The sequence below is a fragment of the Serinus canaria genome, chromosome 24 (genome assembly GCF_022539315.1).
Source record: "Serinus canaria isolate serCan28SL12 chromosome 24, serCan2020, whole genome shotgun sequence".
In the NCBI taxonomy this organism is placed as follows: domain Eukaryota; kingdom Metazoa; phylum Chordata; class Aves; order Passeriformes; family Fringillidae; genus Serinus; species Serinus canaria.
In genome coordinates, this window is record NC_066337.1 from 395572 (window position 1) to 422975 (window position 27404).

General features: G+C 43.9%; 1 protein-coding gene across 1 annotated transcript in view; it reads right to left on the reverse strand.

The window, feature by feature from the left end:
* Window positions 1-8596: 8596 nt before the first annotated feature.
* The window catches only part of BARX2 (BARX homeobox 2), a 33065-nt gene continuing 14257 nt past the window's right edge, over window positions 8597-27404 (reverse strand). Inside the window, exons 2-4 of the mRNA XM_009097866.4 lie at window positions 13191-13488; window positions 10658-10742; window positions 8597-9886 (exon numbers count right to left, since the gene is read on the reverse strand). Of these exons, the coding sequence (XP_009096114.2) occupies window positions 9632-9886; window positions 10658-10742; window positions 13191-13488 (638 nt within the window). The 3' untranslated portion in view covers window positions 8597-9631. The remainder of the gene's footprint in view (window positions 9887-10657; window positions 10743-13190; window positions 13489-27404) is intronic.

A 27404-nucleotide genomic window follows, 5' to 3' on the forward strand; every position in this document is an offset into this window, starting at 1 on the left:
CTAGAAAAGGGAAATGTCATCCACCAGCAATTTGTATAAATTCTCCAATTCTGCAAGGAGTATCTTCACTAACAAAGGCAGGGCTAGTACGAGAGCGTCCAGAGGTGGTTGGATGTAACAGGAAAAGAGAGAGAGGCAAGTGGGCTCAAGAAATTTATTAACATAGTTGTTCAGGATTCCAACTGAGATTAATTTTATATAAGTCTTTAATGAAAACCCTGGGCAGTAAAAGCAGAGTTGAGCCATCAAAGTTGGCTGGTGACAAAAAGCTGAGTCAGACTGCCATTACCAAAGGAATTGTACAACCTGCACAGAAACAGGAGATTAAGAAATGAGATATGGCAGAAACAAATGATGTGGTAATCACTGAATGATTAAATGAGGTCTCTGGCTACCAAAGTCAGGTGGCCCACCTTAAAAAACCCCACCATTTTAACTCCAAAATGAGCCAGATGAGATATCTGGGGTAGAGGAAGTGCTGCTGTAAGACCTTCACTACAACAGTTTGTATGGTTTTCATCACCTGTGTTCAAGAAAGATAAATCCAGCCTGGAACAGAAACAGCAAAAGGATATGGGAGTGATCCTCGGAAGGAGATTGTCTCATGGATCAAGCCTCCAAGAGCCTGACAGGATGAAGATTGCATGGAGATCTGATCCCCAGTTTTAAATACCTGAGAAGAAAAGCAGTGGAGAGGGAGATCTGCTTGTGGACAATACCAGGGAAAAATAAAAGGCCATTAAATGGGACACACAGAGGCATAGACAGAAAATTTAATGAAGGGCTGCCACAGGAACTGGCCTCTACAACATCTTTCCAAGGGTAGAAAAGTAAAACCCCTTCAATTTATTTTTAAACAGAGAGAGAAATATTTATGAAAGTATGAAAAACATGGAATTGCAACAACCTGGTCTTGTAACCCAAGCAACCCTGCTAATCCTGACTTTTATTTCCTGCCATGATACCAGCTTGAGAAGGCACCCCCAGCACTACCTGCACAGAACCTGCACAGGTAAAAGGGGAATATTTGCGTTCTATTTCACAAGCAGCCATTTCCTGCTCTGTTGTTATTGTAACTACATCAAGTTTAATCAATGTAAGCTGTTAGGAAGAACAGGCAGGAAATGAAACTGATCAAAACAGAGTCCTCCAAAGAGGACACCTGGCTCTGGGAAGCACTTGGGGAACATCAATGGTTTGGAGATAATCTCCTGTTCACCTGCTCCAGATTTATTGTGCACAACTAGAACTATTTCTTTGCTAAGAGCAGATCTTGAAAAAGAGCTAAAATGTAAAAAGCTTTGGGTTTCTGAAAGAAAGGAAAACATTCTGCCTTTTCAGGCCAGGGGCTGGATGTGCAGTAACTCCTGATTTTGGGAGACCAGGGCTGCAAGGAGAAGTGCTTGACACTCTCCAAGGAGCTCAGTGCCTTCAGAATGAGCATTATCTTCTGCTTCAAAATCAGCATTTTTCCCAAAATGTCTCCAATTCAGACTTTAAATCCTTATCTTGGCCCCCGTTCCAGGCCCATGTCCCACATCAGGTGCCCCAGATGCTGAGTAAATCATGAAACTCTCATTTTGCTGCCCCAGGCTCCCAGATTGCTTCTGGAGCAGATGGGCTCCGTGCTGTGCCCAAAGGTCAGCACACTCGGCCTAATCCAGCCAGGGCTGGGCGCCAGGGAGCTGAGCATTCCTTGGGAAAGGGTGCAGAGAGACTGTTCCACAGCTTCCAGGCAGTTCCTGTCAAGGGGAGGATCAAGTTCAGGGCTTTTGCTCATCCCACGGTGATAACATGGCACAAGGAGAGGGGCAGGACCTGGGGAAGGGGAACAGTGAAGCTCAGATTTAGCAGGTAAAGGGCTGGCTGATGCTTCAGAAATGAGCTGTTCCCTCTCTCCTGGCAAGAGCTTGGAACAAATGCCAAGCCATCCTGCGCTCTCTGACATCTTCATCTCACTGTGCAAGATGGTGACTTTTCACTGCAGGAACAGATCTAATTATTACCTCAGGGTAAATATTCACTGAGGCACATGGAGAATAAGGCAGGTAACTCCCAGTCTGGGTTTTTAATCCCATTATCAGGGATTATTATCAACATCTTTATCCTACAGAACACGAAATGAAATACAGGGGGAAAAATGCCATTGTCTTTCCAGTAATGAAAAGCATGGACAGGAGAGGAAATAGTTTCTCTGAGTCATGGTCCCCACCCAAATAATAGAAATATCTCTGTGTGGAAGAGCAGGTGACATTATGGATTAGCTGCTGTCAATTTTCACCATAAAGCAGCTTCTTTGGGCAAATCCCAGCACAGAAAGCTGCTCTCCCTCCTTAGGTGGCCCAGACTCTAGAGCTTTGTTCTCTTTGAGGTTTGCAGAGAGCTGATGCTCTGCATCCCTTGTTTGGCAGGGATCAATCCTCTGAGCCTGCAGGCACGTTCCTCTGATCCTCCCACACCAATCCAGGGATGGGCACAGCACAGGAACAAGAGAACAATTGTTCTGGATGTGGAAAACAGCCCTAGTGTGGAAAAGAAGCCTGTGGTTTGAGAGCACACTCGGGTGTCTGCTAAAAATCCCAGCACCACTGGTGGACCACAGCTCTGGGAGTCCTAGGAGGAGCAATTCCCCAGCTGCCAAAGCCCAAAGGACCTCCTGTGGGAGCAACATTGATCAGGAATTGTCCAGGGAAGGAATTGTCCACTCTTCTTCTGTTGGGAAGAGTGGCAGAATTATGGGCAATCCAAAGGTCCATAAGAAGATGGAAATTCCCATCCCTCCTGGCAGGACCTTGAGCCCAAAGCACCAAGGCTTGTATGCACACTGACATGCCAAGGTCAGGGATGGATGATGGAGGATGTGTCTCCACACTGATCTGGTGCCACCATCTCTCAGCAGAATCACTGTGGGCAAGAACTCCCAGCCTGTCATCTACTTGTGCATTTATCTCTTTTAATCCACCACTTTCAGCTTGTTTGCTCCTCACTGAGCTACTAGTCCTATAGGATAATGTGAATTTTCCAGAGGCAGCAGGAAAGCACCTCTAGGTGCTTTCTAGGGAGCTATGTGACCTAACTTTACAAATAACCCCTCTTCCTCCATGTTGGCTTGCTAAAAAGTTCTTGAAAGCCACAAAAATCTGTATGGTTTGTACCCAGCAGCCTCAAGGATGGAATCCTGCTGTTTTACTCCTCTTTTTTCCCATTACTTTAATAAGAGTAAGTGAGAGCACTACTATAGCACTGTAATTAGAAGGTGACACTGCTGGAACAGCCACCCAAGCTGGGACAGGAAGGGATGCTGCTGAAAGCTTTCTCACAGTGAGCTCCTTCTAGCAGAAATAGCAGGGCCTGCCTGATTTCAGACAGTTCTCAGACCTGCTTTAACTTAATCCCCTTTCTGTGACAGCCTCTGTGTCACCTTTCAGGGCTTCAGGATCCCTTGTACTCTTTGTCCTCACCAAACCTGCCTGAACTCATCATGGTCTGCAAGGATCAGCATCAGAATTGGGCATTGCATCTCTGATACAACTAATGAAGATTTTAGTTCAGCTTAAGTGAGAGCTGGCTTTGGGTGTGGTGAGAAGGGTAAAGTCTGCAGTGTCCAAGAAATCAGAACGTTCTCCACCTGACAAGGCTGGCTCATGCTTGGGAAGGGCATTAATGGTCCGTGTTGGAAGCAAAGAAGGCCTGAAATATTTCACTATTGTTTTCTCTACAAGGGTTTGGTTCCTTTGGTTTATGCAAATATTAAAAGCATTTGCCCAAGGGGTGCCATCACTTCTGCTGCTTTTGTTAGTGCTTGACAGACTTTGCCACCTTCTTCCCCAGGAAATTTTGGCTCCTGAAATTTTACCTTGATAAATTTCTTCCTCAGTAATCTCTGGAGGGAAAATCCCCACTCCCACCTGCAGGAAGGAAGGCAGGCTGTCAATGATTTCAGGAACTTCTCCTAGAGAGTAACACTATTACCCTCAGCTGTTTGACAATACAAGAGCTCCAGTGTTTCTAGCAGTGAAGGGACCTGTCAGAGCAGCCTGGAGGGGTTCCCTGTCCATTGGCAGTTGCCCACACTTCTCCCTTTGGGAGAGGATCATTTTACCCATGGATCCCAGCAGATCCAGAGGCTTCCCTTTGAGCAGTAACTATAATTCTACTGCACTGGAACACCACGTTCAAGGAAGTTTATAATACAGGAAGGGACTGGAATTAGTGGGGAAAGCCTAGGAACAACAGGGTGTCTGGTTTAAATAAAAACAACAACCAGACAATCTATTTCTGCCAGGAAAAAATATATTTAGATTTTAGGGTTCAAGTCCCTGCATTGGAAATCGCCCTCATGGACTTTAACTCCAGGACTTCTAGGTATAAACTTGTATCCAGTTGTTGATTCCTAGACACAGAACAAGGGATAAGTTAAAGGGTTTTTTTGCCAGTTTTTAGATAGTAATTTAAACCAAATATCACTAATTTAAGAGATTTAAATTGCAGCTACAATAAAATAATGAAAAGTTACTGTGCTCCAAAGATTGATGCCCCAAACCACTTCAGTTTACAATAAAACCTGATAAATCCTGCCCGGCAGTACCAGACCTTGGGACGAAAGAGGAGTGAGGTTCTTACAGGATATTCATGCCCAACATCAAAGATTCTACAGGATCTAGACTTCACCAAACCTCTGCCTTTGTTGAGATGTGGGCCCAAATCTTGTATCGTAGCTGAAATCTAATCCAAGAACTGTTCTTTATCCAGCTATATTTTAATTTATTATGCATAAAAGGAAACACAAAACATTAAAAACATTCATCATCCTTGCACATACAGCTAAACCACCGAAAAATATCTCTCTACAGAACTAGTGCTTCATCTGTCCAAAAAATAGAGGTTGACTTTTTAACCATGATTATTTTTCTTTCTAGTTTTATTTTTCATGTAGGTTGATGCAGTTAAGCTCTTCCCCTTTGTTTTTTCTTTCAACTACTTCTTCTCTCCTTTTTTTCCTGTCCATTCCTGTATACTGTCTTTTTCCATTTTGCCGCTGAGGAAAGATGATTCAGAGAAGGAAAACTGAAAACCCTCTCAAACACCAAATTTCTTTGTCTGAAGTTAAATGAATAAAGATATTTTTCTTTCCTTATTTATCCTTGCTGGGACCTGGGGAAACCATCCTGCAGGATGAGTTCAGTGCTTTGCAATATTAGCTCAGGAGTGGGTACAACAAAAGGTGGGTCCCAGCCAGAACTCCGGATATGAGCACTTCCCATCCCTGTAGGGGATTTGGTATTTTGACACTGGGGCTTGTTCCTTTCTGTCAGGACAGGAAGCCAAATACCCCTGAACATCATCAGGGCTCAATCCCAAGGGCTCTTGTCTCGGGTCAGATTTCTGGGATGAGCAACCAGCAGTCCTGAGGCAGCAGATCCTGAGAGTCAAGAGGCTCATTCATTTCATTTAAAGGAATGAAACCACCTCCAGGGCTGGCCCAAAGGCTCCCAGGCAGGCCTTGGCTGTCACTGGGGGTGAGGATGAGACTGTGCAGATTGCCTCAGGGAGCTGCTCCCTGTGTTTCTCCTCAGGTGCCTAAAATCAGGCTTCTGCTGGTTTTCTGGGGTCTTAGGAGCAGAAGGCAAACACAACTCTAGGCCCGCAGCCCCTGTTAAGGGCTAAATCCCAGCCCAGCCTTCAAACCCAACTCAGCTCAGCCCAAAGCCAGTGGAAGAGTCACTCAATTCTTGGCATTTCAGTGACCAGACCAAAAATAAGCCCAAAGCAGAAAAAAACCTTAAAACAAGAGGAAAAGGACCACTTGCCTCCCAACAGCAGCTGGGATCCCTATGTTTAGTTATACTAGAATTTGTAATTTTACTCCTGTTGCGGATGTAAATGTGTTTCCCCAATTCTTCCATGCTGTTTTCCCTCCATCCAAACACATTCTGAATGTGCTTTCCATGATCACTCAAGGGATTATCAGTGAAAATAATTCAGTGTGAGCAGCAGCAGAGAGCATTTCAAGAGCTAACTCTGGACTTAAATAATCATGTTGAAAAGTAAGATGTTAAGATTGCTACTCAGCCAAAAGAGGAATAAAAACATCTTCAGTGTCTTATGGACTCATGAAAAACTAGCCCAGACAGCAAGAGAATTGCATTTTTACCCAGACTGACTCATAAATTATTAGAATGGGATAAATGAGGGGAAAAAAACCCTTAAAAATCATTGGAACTGTTCCCACTGTAAAATGAGGCTGAGTCAGAAACAATTATTTTCATCTGGGAAGTGGGAAATGCCATTATGTAAAACTTCCTTTATCCTTTGTTAGAAAATGGCCAACTTTGCTTTCCTTGTGACTTAGAAACCTATCATTAAAATTTTTGTAACTTTTGTATTCTCATATTTATCAGTTTCATTGGACAGCAAAGAAACCCCACACACCACTTCCTATCTCAGGGCAAAAAAGTGATGTTTTTTCCTGTTTCTACATTTATTTCCCCACCCTGTTATGTAAATCAATCAGAATTCTTCAAATTGGACAAATCCAGTGGGTACCAACTGCAAAAACCCCAGCAAATGCATTATCTGTTTTATGAAAAACCTTTTGTTTGAAGAAAACACTGCAGTTTCCAAATGCTGTGTTTACAGTACATCTCTGATTGTGGTTTTTTTTAAGGTAAAAAAGCCCCAGGATGGTTTGGGTTGGAAAGGACCCTAGACCTCATTCAGTCCCACCCCCCGCCATGAGAAGGGACAAATCCACAATCCCAGGTTGCTCCAAGCCTTGTCCAGTGTGGCCTGGAAGATAACAGGTTCATTACAAAATATTTCACTTTGATTCAGACAAGCTGAAATAACTTTGATGCCTTCCCTGACAGCTTTTTGTTTCTAGAATCATCTGCACACAAAATTCAATTTAATCAGCTGTTCAGGCTTATAAATCAATTGAGTAGAACTCTTTCAGAGTTTTTTTTTTGCAACTTGATGGTGAAACATTATTAGACAAATGATTTCCACTCAGTTGCTCTCTTCACTCTCCCTGAGTACTGCGGCATTTGAGACTTGTGGAAACATTTTCTGTGAGATAGGAGTGCTGATGCCACTATCCAAGAACAATAGAGGCTGATTACAGATTTCATAGACCATGTAATCTAATTCCTGTATAAACAGGCCATAGGCCTTTTTAAATTAAATGTTATTTCTAGTCCAATAGATATGGTTGAACTACAACACAATTCTGGAAAGAAGAGGAAAAAAAAGACATCCACAGATAAAGAATATGCAACAACTCAGACATTGCATCAAAGCTCCAGCAAAATCCTGCCTCGCCACCTTTGCCTCTCACTGGGGCTGTCATGAGCACATCTGGGCTCTGTGAAAGAAAAATGTTCAAAGACAACTAAATTTTGATGTTTTTAATGGCAGAAGAAACACTCTGCAGTTCACACCCTGTGTTTGCAACAGAACAGGCTAGAGGGAAATGTTTCATCCCATTTCTAGTTCACCGTGACACAGAAAAAAAGGAACTAAAAAGTAACAATCCCAGGTATTTTCTAAGCTCCTTGCAAACGAGTGTTGCCCAGTTCTGGTAAATTTGACTTAGGTTTAAGTGCAAACCTGTCGATGCACTTACACCAGTGGCTGCCTTTTCCAAGCTGATTATTGTGTACTGGAGAAGTGGCGAATTTCCCTCCCTGGCTTGGCTAAAGCTGGAGTTTCACCACATGAAAGTGTAATCTCTGTCTCACACACTGTAAATACACACAGTGAGCGGCACAGAGGATTACCTGGAAAGTATTTTTCTATTAAGCCATTTCAAAAATCAGTCCCTAGGCAGGATTATACAGATTCATTTCTTCAAGGAAAGAAGAAACCCACATTTTTTTAACATTAGCACTATTCTTGGACAGGATGTCCCACAAACACCACTGTTTCTTATATGACATTTATTTTTACCTTTCTGAAAGCTGTTTTCAAGTTTTAAAGCACATCTTCTGGCTGGATGGATGGAGAACAAACAACAGCAAGGGTTGGATGCATGGTAGCTGTGGAAAAGCCTTGCCAAGCTGAGACACTCAACCATGAATATAAACTGCCAAAATCCTTTACCAAATATCTATTTTATGTTACCCAATGTAACACAGAGCTAATGCAGAGCCGGAATCAAACACTTCCAAACACTACTGAACAAAAACTGGGGGAAAAAGAATCCCTTTCTCCCCACTCAGCACTGCTTGGATAAACCCTTTGAGATCTGTGTGTGAATCCTTGCCATCCCAAAAAAGGGATATTCAGAAATCATCTTCACAGGGCCACAAAGAGCCACTAAATATGTTTCCAAAACTGAAGGAGGTGACAGAAAATAGTGGCCTTGTTCTGACACATTCACCCAGTGTCAGGGTGGCATCTACAACACCCTCACCTCCCTTAGCAAGTGCTACAAATAGTTTACACAGAGCTTGTTGTGCAGGGATGTTAAGGAAAATCTGATGATTTCCATTTCCTCCAGATTTTGTTGGAACAGAAAAGCCTATTCCAGAAAAGCCTTTGCCTGCCTGATATTCTGAAATGAGAATCTCTGGAAGAGAAACAACAGCAACAACTGTTTGATTTATGTATTTTATTTTTAATTAAAAAATAAATGTTATCTTAATACATCTCTTGCAGCTTTGGGCAAAATGCACTCTTAACAAGACTCTATGAAACATGATGCACATCTTTTCTTGGCACACATCTTAAACAAATGCCAGCTTCTCGCAGCAACTTTGAAAATCCACCATTTTATCCAAACCCTGAAAACATATAACAGTTCATTTAAAAAATCCCTACAAAAATTAGAAGTGGGCCCAAAGCAAAAGTCCCAGATCCAAGCATCCAAAAGCTTTTGGAGCAGACTTATATCCAAATGCTCATGTCATTCCAAGTTTTATCCCACATCACTGCAAATTCACAGACACAACACCCAAACCACCCAAGGAGAGGCAATTGGAGCTGACCCAGGTATGGATCTCCCTTTGGAAGCTTTGATCTTAACTGGGCCAAAGAAAACCTGGGGGTCTGAACTGTTTCCTAAAATTGTTTAAGTCAGGCCCATCCCTAACAGAATTAAGTGCTGATTACACAAGGAAATGGTGCTGTCAGAGCTCCCATTCCTTGGCTATCCCTGATCTGAGCCCAGGCCAAGCTTTTTGTCCATTGGTACCACACAAGGCAAGGATAAAGCCAAGGGAACACACTGACGCTCCAACACAGCCATACACCTGCCTCCCACTACCTGCGAGAGCCCCAGACTTCTCAAGGAGCTGTCTTGGCGTGGTTTTCCCTGGAAATGTCCTGGCCCCAGCCCTCTCGGCAGGAAAGCTCAGGCCCATGCCAGAGCAACAGGCTGGCACCACTCCCATGGGATGTCTTTGTTCCACCTGGCCCGTGATGGCTGATTCCCAAAGGCACAACGTGACCAATCTTTAGACTTATGCACAAGGTCTACATACATATATATATATATATATTTATATATATATGTACACTCACACCACTACATACATATTTAAATATATATATACATATATATATTTGGTTTTGATTTTTCTCTTTGATCATTTTCTTTTTTTCTCTTCTTTTCCCCTCCTTTCTCTCCCTTTTAACTTAATGGTGTAGTCTCCTCTGAGGAAGGCTCTGGTATATGTTCTGGAGACTTCTCTGTCTCCAACAGGACTTCTTCTGGGTTCTCCTCTGCTAGTTTTGGCTCCTCAGAGGCTTGGGATGTCTCCTGCAGCTGAATCTGAGCCTGGCTGTTAATTTTCTCCTCTGCTTCAATCTCCTCTGAGGTGGGAATGGAGTTTTTCTTTGGACGGCCTTTGGGCTTTGTTGGAGCTTCCTGTCCACCCTTCAACACCTGGAGCAAAGAGATGAACCATCAGGATTCTGAACTCTGCTGGTCTCAGACATCCTGTTCCTATGTCTAACTCCCTCTCTCTTCACACCATTTCTGCAGCAACACAACACTCCGGGCAAGGATCTATATCCAAGGTAATGCCAAATTTGTTAAAAGTGACAGTAACTTCTGCAGGTGCCACATGTATCCAAAGGAACAGCCTAGAACTGCATCTCATCTCCCAAATCAGAAAACATACACATCTCCACTGGAGAATGTCACAGCATCATGTTCCCACCAGCTTTTATTGAGTGGATGTCCTTCATAAAAAAGCATTTTAACTGGAAAAGGACCATGAAGATGAGAAAAAGTGAAAGGTTAAACAAAGATATGAGAAGTAAAAATTAATATTAGCTCTCAAAACTGCTCTGTTTCCATAGAGCAACACAGTCTTTTTTTCTCTATGCACAAAACCAATCCCAGGAGCACTGAGATCACACGAATGCAGAAAAATGCAGAAGGAGATATTTTGATTCTTCCCTCACTTCTATTCTCATTTCTTTCACCTCTTTGCTTTGTCCTCCTCCTACTGCCTTTAGTCCTGTCTAACTCACCACATATACTGCAGTATGAACACTTTAAAAAAAAAAGACCATCTCTGTGAAAAATGATCAGGAATAAAACAAAATTTGGTATAAATAGACACAAGTCACTCCACTGTGTTCAGCTTCCAAATCTGTTCTTTGCAATCAGTGTTTAAGAGCCATGGAGAAATGACAAGCCCCCACTCACCATTTTCTTCCACTTCATCCTACGGTTCTGGTACCACGTCTTCACCTGGAGCTGAGTCAGCCCCAAGGATTGGGCTAAGTCAAGCCTGGGAGACAAACCAGACAACAAAATGAGTTTACTGAAGCCAAAGCTCAGGTGCCAGGTCTAGGCAGTGCAACACTGTTACAGCATTCAGCAGTGTCTCTCTGATCAGCTGACTCAAGAATAATCAAAGTGGTAAAACCCATGAATTTAGGATGCAAAGACAGATGCTCCTATGGAAGATGCAGGTGTTTGCAAGCTCTCTTTTCTAGACACGGCAGGGTTTGTCTACCCTCTGAGACATGAACCTGTTGCACTCCAGCTGCTGATGCTCCATGTTTGTCCACAAATCAGAAGCCACTGGTACATCACACCCCTGAACAACAGGTCACTGGTGTCTGAAGCAAACAGGTAGGAACAGACACACAGCATCAGCTACCCGTTGTATCACATTTCTCCTTCACTACCTTCGGAAGAGGGATCATGGTACTTGCCCATTTTTCATGGAGTAGTAGTACATCTAAATCTATCAATTTAATATACATTCTGTTATTGAGGCAATTTAAGCTTCTAAGTGAATTTATTTTTTTGTATGTTTAACTGCAGGGTATGTGTAGCAGACAGCCCATAATCCTGATTCATCCTTCACAAATCTCCAACCCATGCAAGTTTGTGTGAACCCATTCATTATTTTTATATTAAAGCCCAGGATATGAAGCAAATGTGGCTCAGAGGGGCTCCTGATCCTTCCCCACAGGTGATAGCAACATGCATCTGGTGGTTTTGTTATAGAACTGCACAAGGGATGGAGCTGGAAATTCTCAGCCACGCCAGGAAAGTGCCCCTCGGAGTCATGCGAGTCCTGCAGGTTGGACAGGTCCAGCTCAGAGCCACATTCCACAGTATTCTGCATTCTGTGACCTTTTGGCAAATATCTTCTTGCCTTTGAATGGGCAAACACATTTGTCAAGGCCAAGTTTTTCATAATAAAAGCTTTGTTACAGCTGGGCTTCTTGGGCAACCAGATTTACATTTGTAAACACCCACATACCCCACCCAGCTCTCCGTGCTCCACCTCACACTCAAGGATTCATGCTTCTCCCCCACTCCGGATTCACTCTGGACCTGCAGGCTTGGTCTGCCACTACGTCACTTCTGAAGCCATTAATCTAAGACACCATTACTGTTAAGAGTAGAACATGTCAGAGTCATTACCCTGATGTATTGCCCTCCCTCACTATGGATAAACCAGGGGTTTCAGGTGCCCTCCCAGGGCTACATCTCCTATCCAGGCCAAAAGCTGCAGAAGTGAACACAGATCACAATTTACTGCTTTGCCAGGTTTTCAGCCATGAGCTGACAGAGAGAAGTTTGGCTTAGCCAACCCTTCGTGTCTTAATGCTCCTATCTGGTAACACCTGGTTTACTTGCAACCAGCTGCCATTTCTTGCCACATACCTCAGTGCAACCAGCACTGCCTGGAAACCCAAGGAAACAAACACAGGGGAAGTGGTACATGGGCAGGAATTGCTCATCGGCAGGAATTGCTCATGAAGCCAAGGAACAGTCATATGATATTATTAATTACCAGCTTTGAGTGCTTCAGTAAAGTGTCAACCATCTGGTGATGTGAAGATGTGAGGAGTTAGGGCTGGCATAGCAGGAACTCTGAAACTCCATAAGGCAGGCTGGCTATGGCCAGGAATTTTTGCCTTGCAGCAATTTGGTGACAGTAGGAGCAGTAGGAGCAGAAAATGGAGCATTTGGCAGTAGGAGCAGAAAATGCCATCTTCAGAATCAACTTAAATTTTGGGACACTGGTCTCTGTGGAGTGCAGGGACTGATACCTTTCAAACCTTCTCCAGGTTTACAAACTTCCTAGGAATTTGATGGGTCATTTTTCCACAATTTAAATTTCCAGAGTAGGATTCAAAACCCTTAAAAAAGCTAACATCTCTCTTAGTTTGGCTTGCCCATGTGGTACCAAGCAGTGCCTAAGAACTTGCCTGTGCCTTTGCAAGGCACCTTTCAATTCCAGGCTCTGCTTTCCAAGCTTATGAACAGGCCACCACCTTCCCACTGAATTGCTGCCCAAGGTTCTGGATAAAAGCCAGCTCAGGAGCAGCTGAATCTACCATGAACATATAGCCACGAACCAGCAGATTGCAGGGGGAGACAGGCTCCATCATTTTTCAAGTGTGCAGCAGGAGTCAGAAAGGCAGAGATCCTTCTCCTCTGAGGAGATCTCTGAGCCTGGAGAACTGCTCCCAACCATGTGTATCATCATCTGACATTTCTACTGATATGATCTATTTGGGTCAACTTTGATCCCAGGAAAAGTAGCCTTAAATTTGAATCAGGTTACCTGCCATGGCTGCAGCCAATGGCAGAGGCAATTCAGTGGAGCCAGAGGCAGCATCCCCAGCCAGGGAATGTTCAGTGTGGAACAGCTGAGCAGGGCTGGAGCATCCCTTTTGCTCATCCCTATTACTGATGTGAGCAACCAACCTACCTGTCGGGGGTGGAGAGATACTTCTGCTTCTGGAATTTCTTCTCCAGGCCCATGAGTTGGATCTCGGTGAAGATCGTCCGACTTCGGCGTGGCTTCTTCGAGCGTGGTGGGGGCTGCTCTGCCTCTGACTCACTGCTGCCTGGGGCCTCGCTGGGGGGAATCTCTGAGCCCACAGTGCCTACGCAGGGCTGGGCTGGCAGCACCTGGGAGCTGCCAGCAGCCGAGAGCAGCGGGGCCAGCAAGGGTGGCTGCCGGGTGATGACGGAGAGGAGGGGATAGGTCCGGAGAGAAGGGGAGCCTGGCAGGGAGGAAGCACAGGTAGATGAAGGTCACATCAGAGCTGATGTGTTTGAGCAATGGGAGTGCAGGAGAGAGGAGGGAGACAGGAAGGGCTTTCCTGGCTCTGCCATTTGCTTGTTAAAGGACAAGCAAGATTATTCCCCTCTCTGGATCTGTTCCTTCTCCCAAATTGCACAGCTTTTCTTGGGCTGGGGAACCCTAACCCTAACCCTAACCCTAACCCTAACCCTAACCCTAACCCTAACCCTAACCCTAACCCTAACCCTAACCCTAACCCTAACCCTAACCCTAACCAAGACAGGGAAAGGAAGGACTGCCTTTCCACTCCTTTTTTAGGAGATACTATAACCATTGAAATCATCTGTCTAATTACTGCAAGAGATTAAACTCCAAGCAAAGGATGAAATATATCCCCAGTCTGTTCCCAACTTTGTTTCCCTGGGGAAACTAGGACAGGGTTCACTTGAGACAGTCCCCCTCCCCTTGCAGGTAACAGACAACAGAGTCTAGTTCACAGCTCATTCCAACCCCTAATAGGCAACTGCATCAGAACTACCCTTGCCCTCCCTGCCCACACTGATCCCGCTGACCATGCCGAAAGATGAGGATGAATAGATCCCAAGAGTTCTTCACTGACTGAACTCTGCATCTTACGCCACCCAGTTGATACCAGCCCTAAAAACAAACCAGTTCCAATTTTTTCAGATGAGGGCTGTGCTGGGATGACAAATCCAAACATTCCCAAACACTAGAGGAAGTTCTGATCTACATCAGGCTTCCTGATTTACAGCTACAGCAAATTTCTGCTCAGCCTTAGCCCCAAGAAATTGAATGTTCTTTTACACTTTGGGCACGGAAATTGAGCTACATATGGGAAAAGTAAACTCACTGTAAGATATACAACCTGCAGAGCCTTGGGCAACTCACTTTCTTGCTCTGTACCTCATTTTACCTCATTTGCAAGATGGAAACAATCCTCCTTACCTACATCACTGGTGGTAAAACATGGATTAAAATTTAATGTACACAAAGTATTTGGAGATCTTTAGATAAATGGGACTGTAGAAAGGAACATATTACACCAGCAGGCCCAATTGTGAAACCCTTCACATGAATCACCACTAATGAAAATAATGATCTCTAGACCTCAATGAGTGTGTTGGGGTGAGTAACTCCACACTGTGGAAGAAAGGAGTTCCCAGCCTGGCCTGCTGATGACCTGTATTCCTCAACCCTCTCCCCAGGTGTAGGGTTGTGATCACAGGAACCAGGATACATGAAAGAACATCATAGACTGTTGATTGTTGCTTCTCTCCTCGACCACAGCAAATTGTGCAAAATCCAGCCACTTAAAAAGCAAGCTGGGGAAACTATTGTCAAAAACCTAAATAGCTTTGACTACAGACTGGGCTTTAGGCAGACTAGGGCTTCAGTCTTGCTTTCTCCTCCACACCTCTGCAACACTAAAAATCAAAGTATTTCCATTAAATGTAAAGCTTTCCACTTAAACCACCAAGGAAGCATTTGAGAGATGAGATCAGGTTTGCCAAGCCAACCTTTACCTTGTGTCAAGCCTTATCTACCTTTTTTTTCTGGGTATTTTTTCCAGCTGAAGACTGTGCTGATCTACAGGACCACTGAGTAACCTGGTGGAAATTTTGCCTTGATTTACAACTTCAGTGGCTGTTCAAAGAGCATAAACTAGGACAGAGTGTGCTGTCCTTTGCTTTACACCTCTGTCCTTTGCTTTAAACACTAAATCTATGCTGGTATTTATGCCCCCTCTGACACCGCCCAGTTAGACAGAAGGTAAAGCAGATGCTGCTCCCATAGCCTATGTCCTTCTTGTCAAACCACCACTATTCATTTCTGACACTGTGGGATAACAAAAAATTTGCTGGCCCACCCATAGAACAGATGATTTCTTCTCTTTCAGCCAAATTTGCCCAAAAGTCATCCCCTCTTGCCTCCTTGAAGGGTCTCTCAATTTCTAGAGTCCTATGAAGCACCATTGAGGCCACCTCCACCATGAGAGGTGTTCCTGGGTGTGCCATGAGATTCATGAGGACATCATGTGTGGATGTCTTCATTTGTAGCAGTCCTGGGACTCAGCCCGAGGACACAACTGCTCTTGGTCACTCAGGCTCCAACAGACTTCTTGGAACCCAGTTCTACCCTGTTCTGCATAAGGAGACTTAAGCTTACTCCCAAAAGGAGTGGGTCCAGTCTTATTACATCCCCTTATCCACTGCTATGGGATCCTGCTTTAACCCTGCCCATCACAGAGCTCCTGCTCCTCTACAGGTTCATCCTCCAAACCTTATCCCACAGCCCATTCCTGTTCTCATTCATGGGTAGCTTTTTAATCAGATCACTGATTAATCAATACTTTTGTACCTCCATATATTTCCAGCACGGCTCTCCATAAAGCACAAAATTGCTCATTAATAATAAATCACCAGAGCTCAGAAACTCCTGCAAGGGTCCAAGTGACTGACATCTCTGGATGAAAGGATTTTTACAAGAAACTCTCTTCAAAGGAGCTCAGCAAAGTTATGTGACATCAGAGCAACCAGGGATATTTTCTTTTCTCTATGGCATGGCAGCAGCACGTGGAGTGCTTGAAGGGAGGGGAGGACAGTTACAATCGTCCCAGAGCATAAGATCTGCCTTCATCAAACAGAGAAAAATCTTTTCAGGTTATTTTTCTAATAGTCAGGTAAGATTAGGGTTACAAGAACTGCTTTTCATGATCAGCAGCAAGGCCTTGGCTATTTTTGCAGGGTACAACAGTGGTTATTAGAGAAGCAGATGACACCGGAGTTGTTTGCGTCTGGGTTTTCAAGTGCAGAGCACCTGAATGAGGGGATACATTTTCCAAAATTCTCAGCAGCCAGCAGCTGTGCCCTGGTCAAACAGTTAGAAAAGCTCAGCACATGCTTATTTTTGGAGCCCATGTCAGGACACAAATTTATTTATGGCCCTTCTGTAACTTGCTGCTTCTGCGTAAGTCGTGGTTTACAACTGCCAAGCTGATCCGAGTTCCAGGTGCTGAACAGATTTGTGAGGCTGTTGACACTAAGTGTCGTGTATTTGTTTATCATTTGTGCTTGTAAGAGTAACCTTTGCTTATGGTTTGACACCAACAGTTGTGACAGCGCTTTTAGAAATCACCGTAAATAAAGAAAGCATCATGATCAGCCCAGTTTATACAAGACTGCTCAGCTTTGTGCCCTCAGCCTGGTGAGGACACAGGATGGATGTGGCACAGAGTAAGAAATAAGGATGGCATCTAGAAAAGACATGGGCGTCAAGGCTGCAGATATTTTTTGGGAGAAAGCTAAAGGTCAGAAAGGGGGCAATGCTTTAGCAGCCTCTGCACGTAGAGCAAACCAGAAATAACTGACCTGTACATTGCACGAGGCAGCTTTCAGTTCCCAGAGAAAGAAGCCCAAGTTCAGTGTCCTGCTCTGAATCTAGTTATCCCAAAGTTCAAAGCAGTTGAAGGTGAGCCAGTCCATAGTCTCCAGGTACAATGTTAAGATGACTCCCCTTAAACCATCTGTACAGTCCTCACCCTGATAAAGCCTTGCCATCCAAACGCCATGAAATCTGAGGTTTCAGATTTCACATCCCTAAACTTCACATCCCCCAGAGTTCAAAGGTACTTCTAGACTGACATGGTATTGTAAGAATGGAATAATTTCCTAATCCTCAACAAATTAAATGCTGGCAGGCAGCTCTTGTCTGCTCAGCACTGTTGTGACACGCTCTGTCTCCTGAACTGGGATGAATGGGAGTGAAGAGCTCTTTCTTTCCATACCTGCCTTTCACAATGGTTCCACTGAACACGTTCTCACCTGCACTGTTGCGTGAGCACTTTTTCTGACCTACTGCTCTTTTGTACATGAAAACCCAAAAGATGCCCATATAAATCAGAAAATGAGGAACTTGCTACCCTAGAAACACACCTAAAACATTTTAATATTTCCGTCTAAAACTGTAAAGACGCCCCACACTCCAGTGGTGAAACCACCAGTGGTTTAGGACTCAGGAGGTCTCACTGCTCTTCATAGGGACAATGGTCTCTTACTATGTGGTTTTCTATAGAAAAGTCCCAGTTTTATCTGCTAGAATAATCTAAATTGCCCCAAAGTCTAGGGTATTCTTGGGCTCACTCTGCTGCTGAATACTTCTCAAATATTTGGGAAAAATAAGTATAATCCCATACTTCATACCATGCACTACTGAAGGAGCACTGCCTAAACAACAGATTTTTTTCCCTGTAGTTCTTTTTTAAGGATTTGGATAATCTCAATTTCAAGCACCAAGAACACTCTTATTTCTGTCCACCCCACAAAGCAAACATCTGGCCACTCTTGCTAAAACTAACCAAGGGCTAAAAATAAAAATTACATTGGATCTACAGAGCATTTTCTATGATCTGAAAACATTTTGCTTCACTATTTAAATCTGCATTGGCAGCCACTGCACAGTGAATAACAGATCTGTAGTAAGCACTGCCCACATCACCTTGGCAAGAATTGGCGTACTCAAGCCACATATAGGATAACCCTGGACTCCGGTTTCCTAATTATATGTCAGATATTTCTGCAAAAAAACTATCATGGTTTGATGTATCCAAAGATTTTTTTCTGTAATTTGTTTTTCTTTTCAGCAGCAACAAAAAGAAGATGTTACATCAAGAAGACCAACCTGAAACCATCTCCACTCACCTTCTAATAAACTTATTTTAAACTTCTTCTGACCACTACCTAAGACACAGTGGATACACCACCAGTGCACAGATCATCTTGCAGAAGTTGTAACTAAAAATAAATACTTAAAACAAGTCTTTTCCCCTTATTTACCCCCTCCTTCCTGGCCTAATTTCAACCCCAGCAGACACAGAATAGAAGGAAGAGAAAATGGAAAGCACTAATTAGTTGCACGGTTTGACTGCTGGCAATGGAAGAACAGTTTTCCTCCCAGGCAAACTCAGTTTCCAAATGTTGTTTTGGAAAGTAAGAAAGAAAAAGGAAGGAAAGATTTATGGATCAGCTCCTCTTGGCAGGTCAGCCCTGCTCAGAGGCAGAATGAATCTCACTCAGAATGGGCTAAAGGTAAATAATAAAAGAAAATGAATTTACGACTAAGGAAGGTCTATAAATCTCTCATCTCCTGAGTGTCAAAACAAAGAGAACCAAGAAGGAGTTGAGTTCATTTAGGAAAGAACTGGATTTTGCTGAAGGAGCAGGCAATCTCCTGACAGGAATAAGCAATCCCTGAGTGAAGTAAGGAAAACAAAAGAAGCACAGAAACGTTGAGAATTAATTGAACCACACACAGTTTCTTTAGTGGGGAGGGAGAGCATTACATAGACTTTTTCCACCATAGATCCCAAAAAGCAAAGATTTTCCAACAATACCAATTCCATGGATCTCAGCTAGACTTTACCACCTCATCCAGAGCTGAGCAGGGATCTGATACAATCCGGGAACTCAGTGGGGCCCAGGAGCCAAGTGCTTAAAGACAGCAGCCAGGTACCCAGTGTGTGCTGCACGACACATGACATCCCCTCAGTCAGAGTGGGACTTTGCCTTATGGTTGCCAAAAGCTGACCCAAGAAAAAACGTGACCCTTGAACAAGGGCTCTGCTCCTTTGCTGAGCTTCCTCAGGCAGCACAGGGCCCTGCAGCACCCCTCTTGTCCATTAGGAGCCCCACTGAGGGCAGGAAAGAATTCTGGCACTCAGGTTAGACCTTATTTAATCTATTTTTGATGACATAAAATTTCAGTCTTCTCAGAAAGTCTGCTCCCTCTATACCCGGCTTAGGCACCGAAAAGTTCCCCAGACATGGGATACTCTTTCTTATTAACTATTAGAAGGCATCAGGTTCTTCCCAAGACCAACGCTGTACTCCACCAAGCACCCTGATTCAGACATGAAAGGCAAGAGGAAAGGAAAGAACAGAAAAAGGCTGTGCAGATACCAGAAAAATTCATATTCTCTCAAGAACAAGTGCTTAGGAGAGGGTTGAGGGGAATTGCCAGGTCTCTCAGACGTCCTTGATCCAGCCATTTCCAAGGTGCCTGGCCCACTGAGCACTGTCATGAAAACTTGAATCCCAAGTTTAAAAAATGACCTGGGTGATGTTTCTGCTATGCAGCATGGTGGGAACAGATCCCTCTGCTTCTCCAGAATGGGAAGCAGCAGAGCCATGCCAGGGGATGGCTGCTCCTGAGCCAGTTATGGCCTGGGCAGAGGTGGGCTAATGAGGCTGCGATCACAGTGCTGACAGCTTGGCACTTCCCAGCTGTGAGTCCATGTATTTGCATGGAGCAGCCATGCAAATACATGGACTGGCACACATAGTCCTTCAGAGCTGAAGTCCAGGCACAGCAACAAAGCCTCCTTAAGCTGCCCCTGAGCAAGGCAATTGAGCTTAGAGGTGGTACCTAGCTATGGAATTAGATGTTTTTAGCACCCCTCTCAAACAAAGCTTGGCTAGAAAGGTGGAGACAAGTAATTTGTCAGAATTCCTTTTTATCAACTAGTTCGGGCACTGATTCTCTTCTCATCCTTTCCAGTCTTTCTGAAAGACAACCCTCAGATACTCTTTTAGATTGCCTATACATACCTCTCTTAGTATTGGAACAGCTGGAAAACCTGCAGATAATCCTCTGAGCCTTTACAAGTGCCATAGCTCAGCTCTATAAGCAGATTTTTCTGTGACTATTACATATTAAATGGGAATCCTGGAATCGGGAGTGTTTGAAAATGCTCTTTGTTGCCATTCTTCTTCTCTAGCACCTCAAAGCTCAGTGACAGACTTAGCCTTGTTTCGGGAGAGGAGAATTGTCTGTGGTTTGGTTTCTTTTTCTACTTGCTCTCTTTCTTTGGATATGTGTGGAAAATGGTGGTAGCTAAGCTAGACCTAACGTCTCTGCACAAGAGCAGAGGTGAAGGGCGCTTCTGGGGCATTTTGAGAATTTCCAAAAATAGTCTTAAGACTCGGCCAAAATGCAGAGAGACAAAATTTCCATAGGAATTGTGTCACGGAAGCTACAGGAAGGCAGAGCAATCAAACCTTAAAACTTAAGTGCAGAACTGGAACACAGACACCACTGATATTCTAAAATAGCACCAGTGAGATTCTTTGGAGTAAAGTTTGACTGCTCCTTAACCAAAGACTGCAGGTACATTAACACTACATTGTTTTGCCACTTCAATGAACCCGATTAATCTGACAAGGACGACTCAGCTACACAGCAAAAAATGTAGCAAATGGCTTCTCTTCATTGTGGAAAAATCCAGACCTAACTGATGTCCATGGCAAAATACCCATCAGCTTCAGTGGAGCCAGGATTTCACATGCATGTGCCCACAGAAAGAAAACAGAAGACGAAACAAAACAAAGGAAATTAGTGCAGCTAATTTTAGCACAGGCAAAAGGATCCTTTTTTTAGGTATTCTGGCTGAAAGCCAGTTTTTCAGGAGTCTACACCTCTGTATGAGCCAAGTGGGAATGGGAGAAAAAAGGGGCATCTAATCAAATGGCAATTTTTTACCTCAGATTTTCAGGTGGGAGAAAACCTGGGCTCAACCAGGAGTCGTGTTTAACCTTCCCTAAGAGAGCAGTCCCTTTTCTCTTCAATCACTCTTTTTGGGGGGATCAGTTTTTTAGCTAAATCTGTTGCAGACAAAACCATTGATGTTGGTGGAGGTTGACTTAAAAGATGCTCCTCCCCAAAGCATCTCCCACTCTGCAAATATCAGTACAACTTCACAGGGATGACTGGAGCTGGACACAACTCCAGCTTCTGCTTCCTGTGGTCTGGGACACTTGGAGCTGTGGCTGAGTTCAGCCCAATTTCAAAGCCACATGGGAAATTTTCTCAGCTCTGTAGGATCCAGATTTTCCATTGTAAGTCTGTCTCCATTAGCAATTTATCAACAAATTGCTGTATTTCTTCTCAATAATAACAGCAATGAGTAAGTTTGAATTATGCAAAGCGTGCATGCTGCAGGCATCCACAAAAACCAACAGAAAAATAACTAATCCTTACTTATTAATGACATTTGATATTCATATTGTACTTTTCTGTGTGTTTAAGGTCCTGCACACAGTAAGTAATTGGCCTTGAACAGCTGAGAGGCCTGAGAGCCTCCCTGAACAAGACTTGTCTCATTCCCTGCTGCCACAGGCACCTTGCCTTGAACAGGGCTGGATGTGGGGCAGTTATTCATCTTAAAAACACAATCCAAAACTCATCTAGAGCAGCAGTGTCTCCAGGGATGCCAGATCCCTGGAGGGTGGCACCAGAGATCTTCTGGCAGGGCTGGTGATCACCATTCTGACAAACTGGCTTTGTTCAGGGCGGCAAGGGGGGGAGAAGATGGCAACGCACCTTTTGAAGCTGGAGTGGAAAGGACTGGCTGTGCTACCCTGGGGCAATCACTGGGATATCCTGGGATAACAGTGCTCAGCCACCAAGTTTATTCCCAAATGCTGGAAAGACACAAGCCAGCAGCACCTGGTGCTAAAGGCTGCTGTCCCTGCACAGAGCAGCCTTTCTTCCAGGCTGTCAGTCAAGCAGAGGAGTGTGCCAGGACCTTGTCAGATCCTCAGTGAAGAGGAAAATTTATATATAAAGAAGATTTATTTTGTTTTAAAGAAGCATTTAAAGAATCTACTTGGCTAGCACTCAAGAAATCCTCTGTGGCAAATGTAATGGCACTACGGCTTCATCGGCAGAGAATGAATCAGAACAGATACCACTTCTGTACTTTGAATTATTCTGCTTCACATACTGAAATGACAACCTGCCTTTTGGATGGGGGCCCCCTTGACACAAACCTGCCCCCTCCAGCCAACCTGAGCGTGGCTCAGAGAGGTCCTGCTCATTGTCTAAGGCTACACAAAAGGGTCTCTGTCTGGGATTCCACATCTTTAGCTGATGAGCCCTTTAAATTCTACTCAGTGGAAAAGGAGGTGCCCTGAACACAAGCAGATCTGCCTTAATATTTATTATTAATACATGGGCCCAAGGCCATCGTGACTTCAACAGCTCCCAAGGGAAGGCAGGCTTGGAAGTGAACCTCCATTCCAGACCCTTATTGCTTGAACTTGGAGGGAGTTCTAAGTCTGGGCTACATCAATCCCAGAGAAATAAACACCAGCACATCTCCATAAACAACAACACTCAGGCAGTGCAGGGGAGCTCTGGGATACAATCTGCCAGCTCCCTGCCCAGATCTGCACCAAGGGACACTTTGGGTCCACTAAGTCAACTTCAGCTTGAAAATCATCTTTTGAACTGAGTCATGTTAAATAGTTCAGTCAAGAGTTCCCTCCATCACTGAGGAGAAGGCTCAGCACTGGAACTCATCATCCACTGATCCAGACCTCACATGTGGAGCAGCCAAAGGATGAGAGAATGGAACAGCTCTAAGGGGTGGATTTACAGGAAGTTTCTGGTCTTGGGTATTGGGAACGGAGGGGGAGCACAGCACCAGAACTCTGAGGGTGTCTCAGCTTAAGCTGCAACAATTTACCAATGCCAGACATGACCAGACATCATGGGACACTGGGAGAGGCCAAATCGATACCTCTGTCCAGGTGGTGTCACGGGTCACGGAATAAGATTTGAATAAGATTTGGACTTTGATGGTGAAGCTTGTCCTAGCTGAGGGGGTGGAATTTGATAGAAGGGTAAGTCCTGTCCTGTGCTCTGTTCTGCTCCCCAGGCATCTCTTCCTGGCCACTGCCCAAGCTTTGAGTCTATATGGCCCTTGGGCCAACACATTGTGGCCATTCTTACATCCTCACACAACCGACAAGCGATTCTGCCTTCTCTGAGGATTTCACAGTTTCTAGCCAAGATCAAACACACAATACCATGGACACATAAATCAATCAGTCCCTTGCTTCCTGCTTGGTTAATTATTATCACAGCATCCATAAGCAAACACCAGCCTTGGCCAGCTAACTGGCTGTGCACACAAAAGCACTCTTCAGGTTTCTCAAGCCCACCCTTGTGTAAGCTCCAGCAGAAAGCTCGCCATAAATATCACTACCTCTTCCTGCCCCAAGGCTCTAAAACACACTGCTGAGAGTGACATGGGAAGAAAGAGAGTGCAATTGTTTCTCAACACCAGACTGTGTAAATTTTGCCTGATGGACCTTTTGGAAAACACTTTTTCCTTCTCAAGAGAATAGTGGATCAGTGTTTAAAATACACAGACATCCTGCTCTTTTCCTCCCTGCTGAAATGAAAGGGGGACTTCAGCAAGTGCCAGTGTTAACCTGAAATGGACCTGTCACATTTTGGCAAAGCTTCTCCCTCTTATAGCTGTGGCTTATAATCTCAAGGGTTGCTTTATTAATAATTTTGCCCCCATCAGGACACATTTAGGAGAGAGCTTGGTCTCTCTGAGCTGCATATATGATTCTTTGATTTTGCATCTGCCCTAACACAGAGAAAACCCATCTCTGTTTCCTCTATGGACAAAAATAAACTCTGGACAATTTGGCTGAACAGCTGCACAAACAATGCAATTTAGAAGGATGCAAATGATACATGAGCAGGTTTTGTTCACAGCCTGCCTGTCCTTTGTGGCTGACAATTAGATCAGTGTTCTTAACCCAGCTCTGGTGGCTGGGGTAAGGAGGAGAGACACGCACAGGGAACAAAGCTGAGCATAATGGACATCCCAGCGTTATTCCAGGAAGCTGAAACCCTGTTAACAGAATCTAGAGCACCCTGGAAGAGGATTTTCTCCAAACCTGATATTTTTGTTTGAGTAAGCTGACTATGTCACAGCTTCCATAAACACAGGGCATGGCTATTTTAATCCTCTGCACATCGAGTAACAGCACACCCATGTCACCTTACAGATCCAATCTTAACCAAAAGAGAATGAATTTAGGACAACTAAGCTTTCACGTTTTGGATGGGGGAAAATACACAGCTGGATTTCCAGTTTACAGAAACTTTTCACTGCCAACGATTCTACAGCATAAAAATCAGTCCTGGCAGCTTCATTTCTGAAGCAGCTTCCTTGACTTCAGGACTCTCTGTATTACATAAAGTCAGTCATGAGCTGAGGATGTTGCAAGAACCATCAGTCATGGTTCCATCTCCACCTCTGCCTGCAGACATGAGTGTCCCATATGGACATGGAGAGGTGGATGCTCCCAACAGTAATACCCCAGTCTCCCAGCAAACTGATTAATGGGAGCCAAGACCCATTGTGTTCATTCCAGAGGCAGTGGCATATTGAAGTTTTTCAGCTGAAACACAAAGCAAGTTTCACTCTCACAGAAATTCATCTAATCTCAAAAAATGTCTCAAGGATGGGCAGTCCCCAAATGGACACATACAGAATAAGCAGTTCCATGAGTTCCAGCCTCAGAGTTGCAAAGCACTTTGGAGGGATGAAAGCAGATATGTGCCAGAAAAGTGATGATAAGGTTTTTTCCAGCATCCATACCAGAGCCCTGACAGAAGGATGTGCCAGAGATTCCAGCTGGTGAGCTCTGAGTGAGCTCTGAGCGAGCTCTGAGTGAGCTGGTGAGCTGAGTGAGCTCTGAGTCCTGAGCTCTGCCTGCTCAGAGGAGCTGAGGCTGCCCCATCCCTGGAAGTGCCCAAAGCCAGGCTGGATGGGGTTTGGAACAACCTGGGATAGTGGAAGGTGTCCCTGCCCATGGCTGGAACTAGATGAGATTCCAACCCAAACCATTCTGAAATTCCATGATCTGATGATCTCCAAATGCAAGTTCTCACTCATGCCCAACATTTGTCTGTGTGATTTTTTTTTTTTTCTGTTCTGATAGGAAGAAACACTGTTTTCACATCTCCAGACAAATTTAGATTAGACTTCAGGTGGAGATAAGGCCCTAATTAATCATAATGGATGGAATTTGGTTTCTACAGTGCTCAAATTCAGTCTTAAATGTTAAATAATGCCCTTATGTGCAGAAATGTTAGAAGGACAACTGTTGCAAACAGCTCCAATCCAGAACTACAGACATGCCCCTGGGAATGCTCTGATTTAGGGATCAAAGTGGGAAATTTAGGGATCCAAATGGAAAACCCTCCCTCAATCTAAGATTTGAAGTCAAACCTTTGGTTATCAGCCACCTCTGGTTTCATCATTCATGGATTCTCCTCTGAGTTTCCTACAGCCCCTGTCACCAGGACATGCCACGTTGCTGTGTTCCACATGGATGTTGGGAATTCATAATCTCATTCCAATGCCAGTTATAAAATAGGGAAAAAACAACACAGCCCTTTCTTCCCTTCATGTGTAGGTGGGTGTATAATTCCCACTAGCATAAGAAACAGCTCCAGGCTAATGGGGATATTGTCACATTCCCACCAACTTTACTCTGTCCCATAAAAGAACCAAACGAACAAAGTTCTGTTCACTTGGATGTAGATTTTGGGGAAAGAGGACCTCAGGCACAATATTTCCATCCCTGGCACTGCCTTAATGGTCAGTCTCAGCCAACTCCCTGAATCCCACTGGACTTCTGTTTTCCCCACATGCAAAACGAGGGCAGTAACACCAACCACACCAGTGATATGGTCTGGAAAGGACTAAACAGCAGCCATGAGAGGAGGCAGAGGTGTTGCTATCTTCCAGCTCACTGCAGACATTGCCCATTAATACGTTGCATGAGTGCTGTGTTGAGAACTCTCTTTTGTGTCACACAATTATGAAATTCCTTAATGTGCCATTAATATGTATGTTAATTTTGAAGCAATGCACGTGTCCTGTTCTTGTGCAAGCAGTGATGTTTCCAGGGGAAGTCCTCCAATAACAGGCACAGATACAGCATGTGGCTTTTCCAACAAAAATGGCTTTTTTAAGCTCAATTTAAAAAAGTTCTCTTCACCCAAGAAAGACATTCTGCCCAGGATCAGCCATCCCTGCCAATTTTAATGTGATGCTGATCTAAATAATTCTGCAGGGAATATTTTATGCATCCCCCAAATCTCACCACTACCAGACTCTGAGTTGGCTCTGCTGGGATGAAACACATATTACATTTGGCATTTCCATGTGCAAACAGACAATATCTTTACACTGTGTTTTCATTAAGCTCTGAAATAGGGGCTGTATCCCACATGGAATGTTATTAAACTGTCCAGAGAATTTAGGCAATTATTGGCATTTACTGCTCTCTGATGAAAACACCCAACACTGCTGACCCATCACGGGAATTGGTATGCCCTGCTCAGCAATGGTGTGATAGTTCTGAGGGAGCTTCTGAGCTCAATTCTGAGACTCAAAAGAGCCTTTAATTCATATTTGGTGAACCTCATATGAAAAACTGTTTCAATTTTAATTTTTTTTTAAATCCTATTTTTCCTCTCTACTGAAGTATTGATGCATTGCCCACAGCTGTCCCTGATTCCATCACAGGAAATCTGATGGGAAGGAGATCCAAGGGCTTTCATTTTTTGAAAGATTTGCTCGGATGCTGCATCCTGTTTCACTGCCTTGAAACAGATTTTATCCAATTAATTAAAAAGTACTTTTAAAAGTCTTTTTCCTCCTTACTTAAAGCCATTCTACAGAAGTTAAAGACTTGATATATGGATATAAATATATAGTTGGTTAATAAAAAGATGAGTTCTGTGTCCACTCTGTCTATTCCAACCACCACAAACACTCTACCACTGCATCCTTTATGTATACAAAATGACAAAGTAGAGGGAAAAGTGCAATTGAAACTGCAGCAAAATCAGAAATTTATAATCTGCTACAAAAATTGGCTCAAATATCTAAATGTTTCAAATTATTTTAGTTCTTTATTAAAAATAAGTTTAAGAAAAAAAAGTTGAAGGCATTTGAATAGCTTGCCCCCTCCAAATGCATAAAGTTTCAGAATGACAACATAT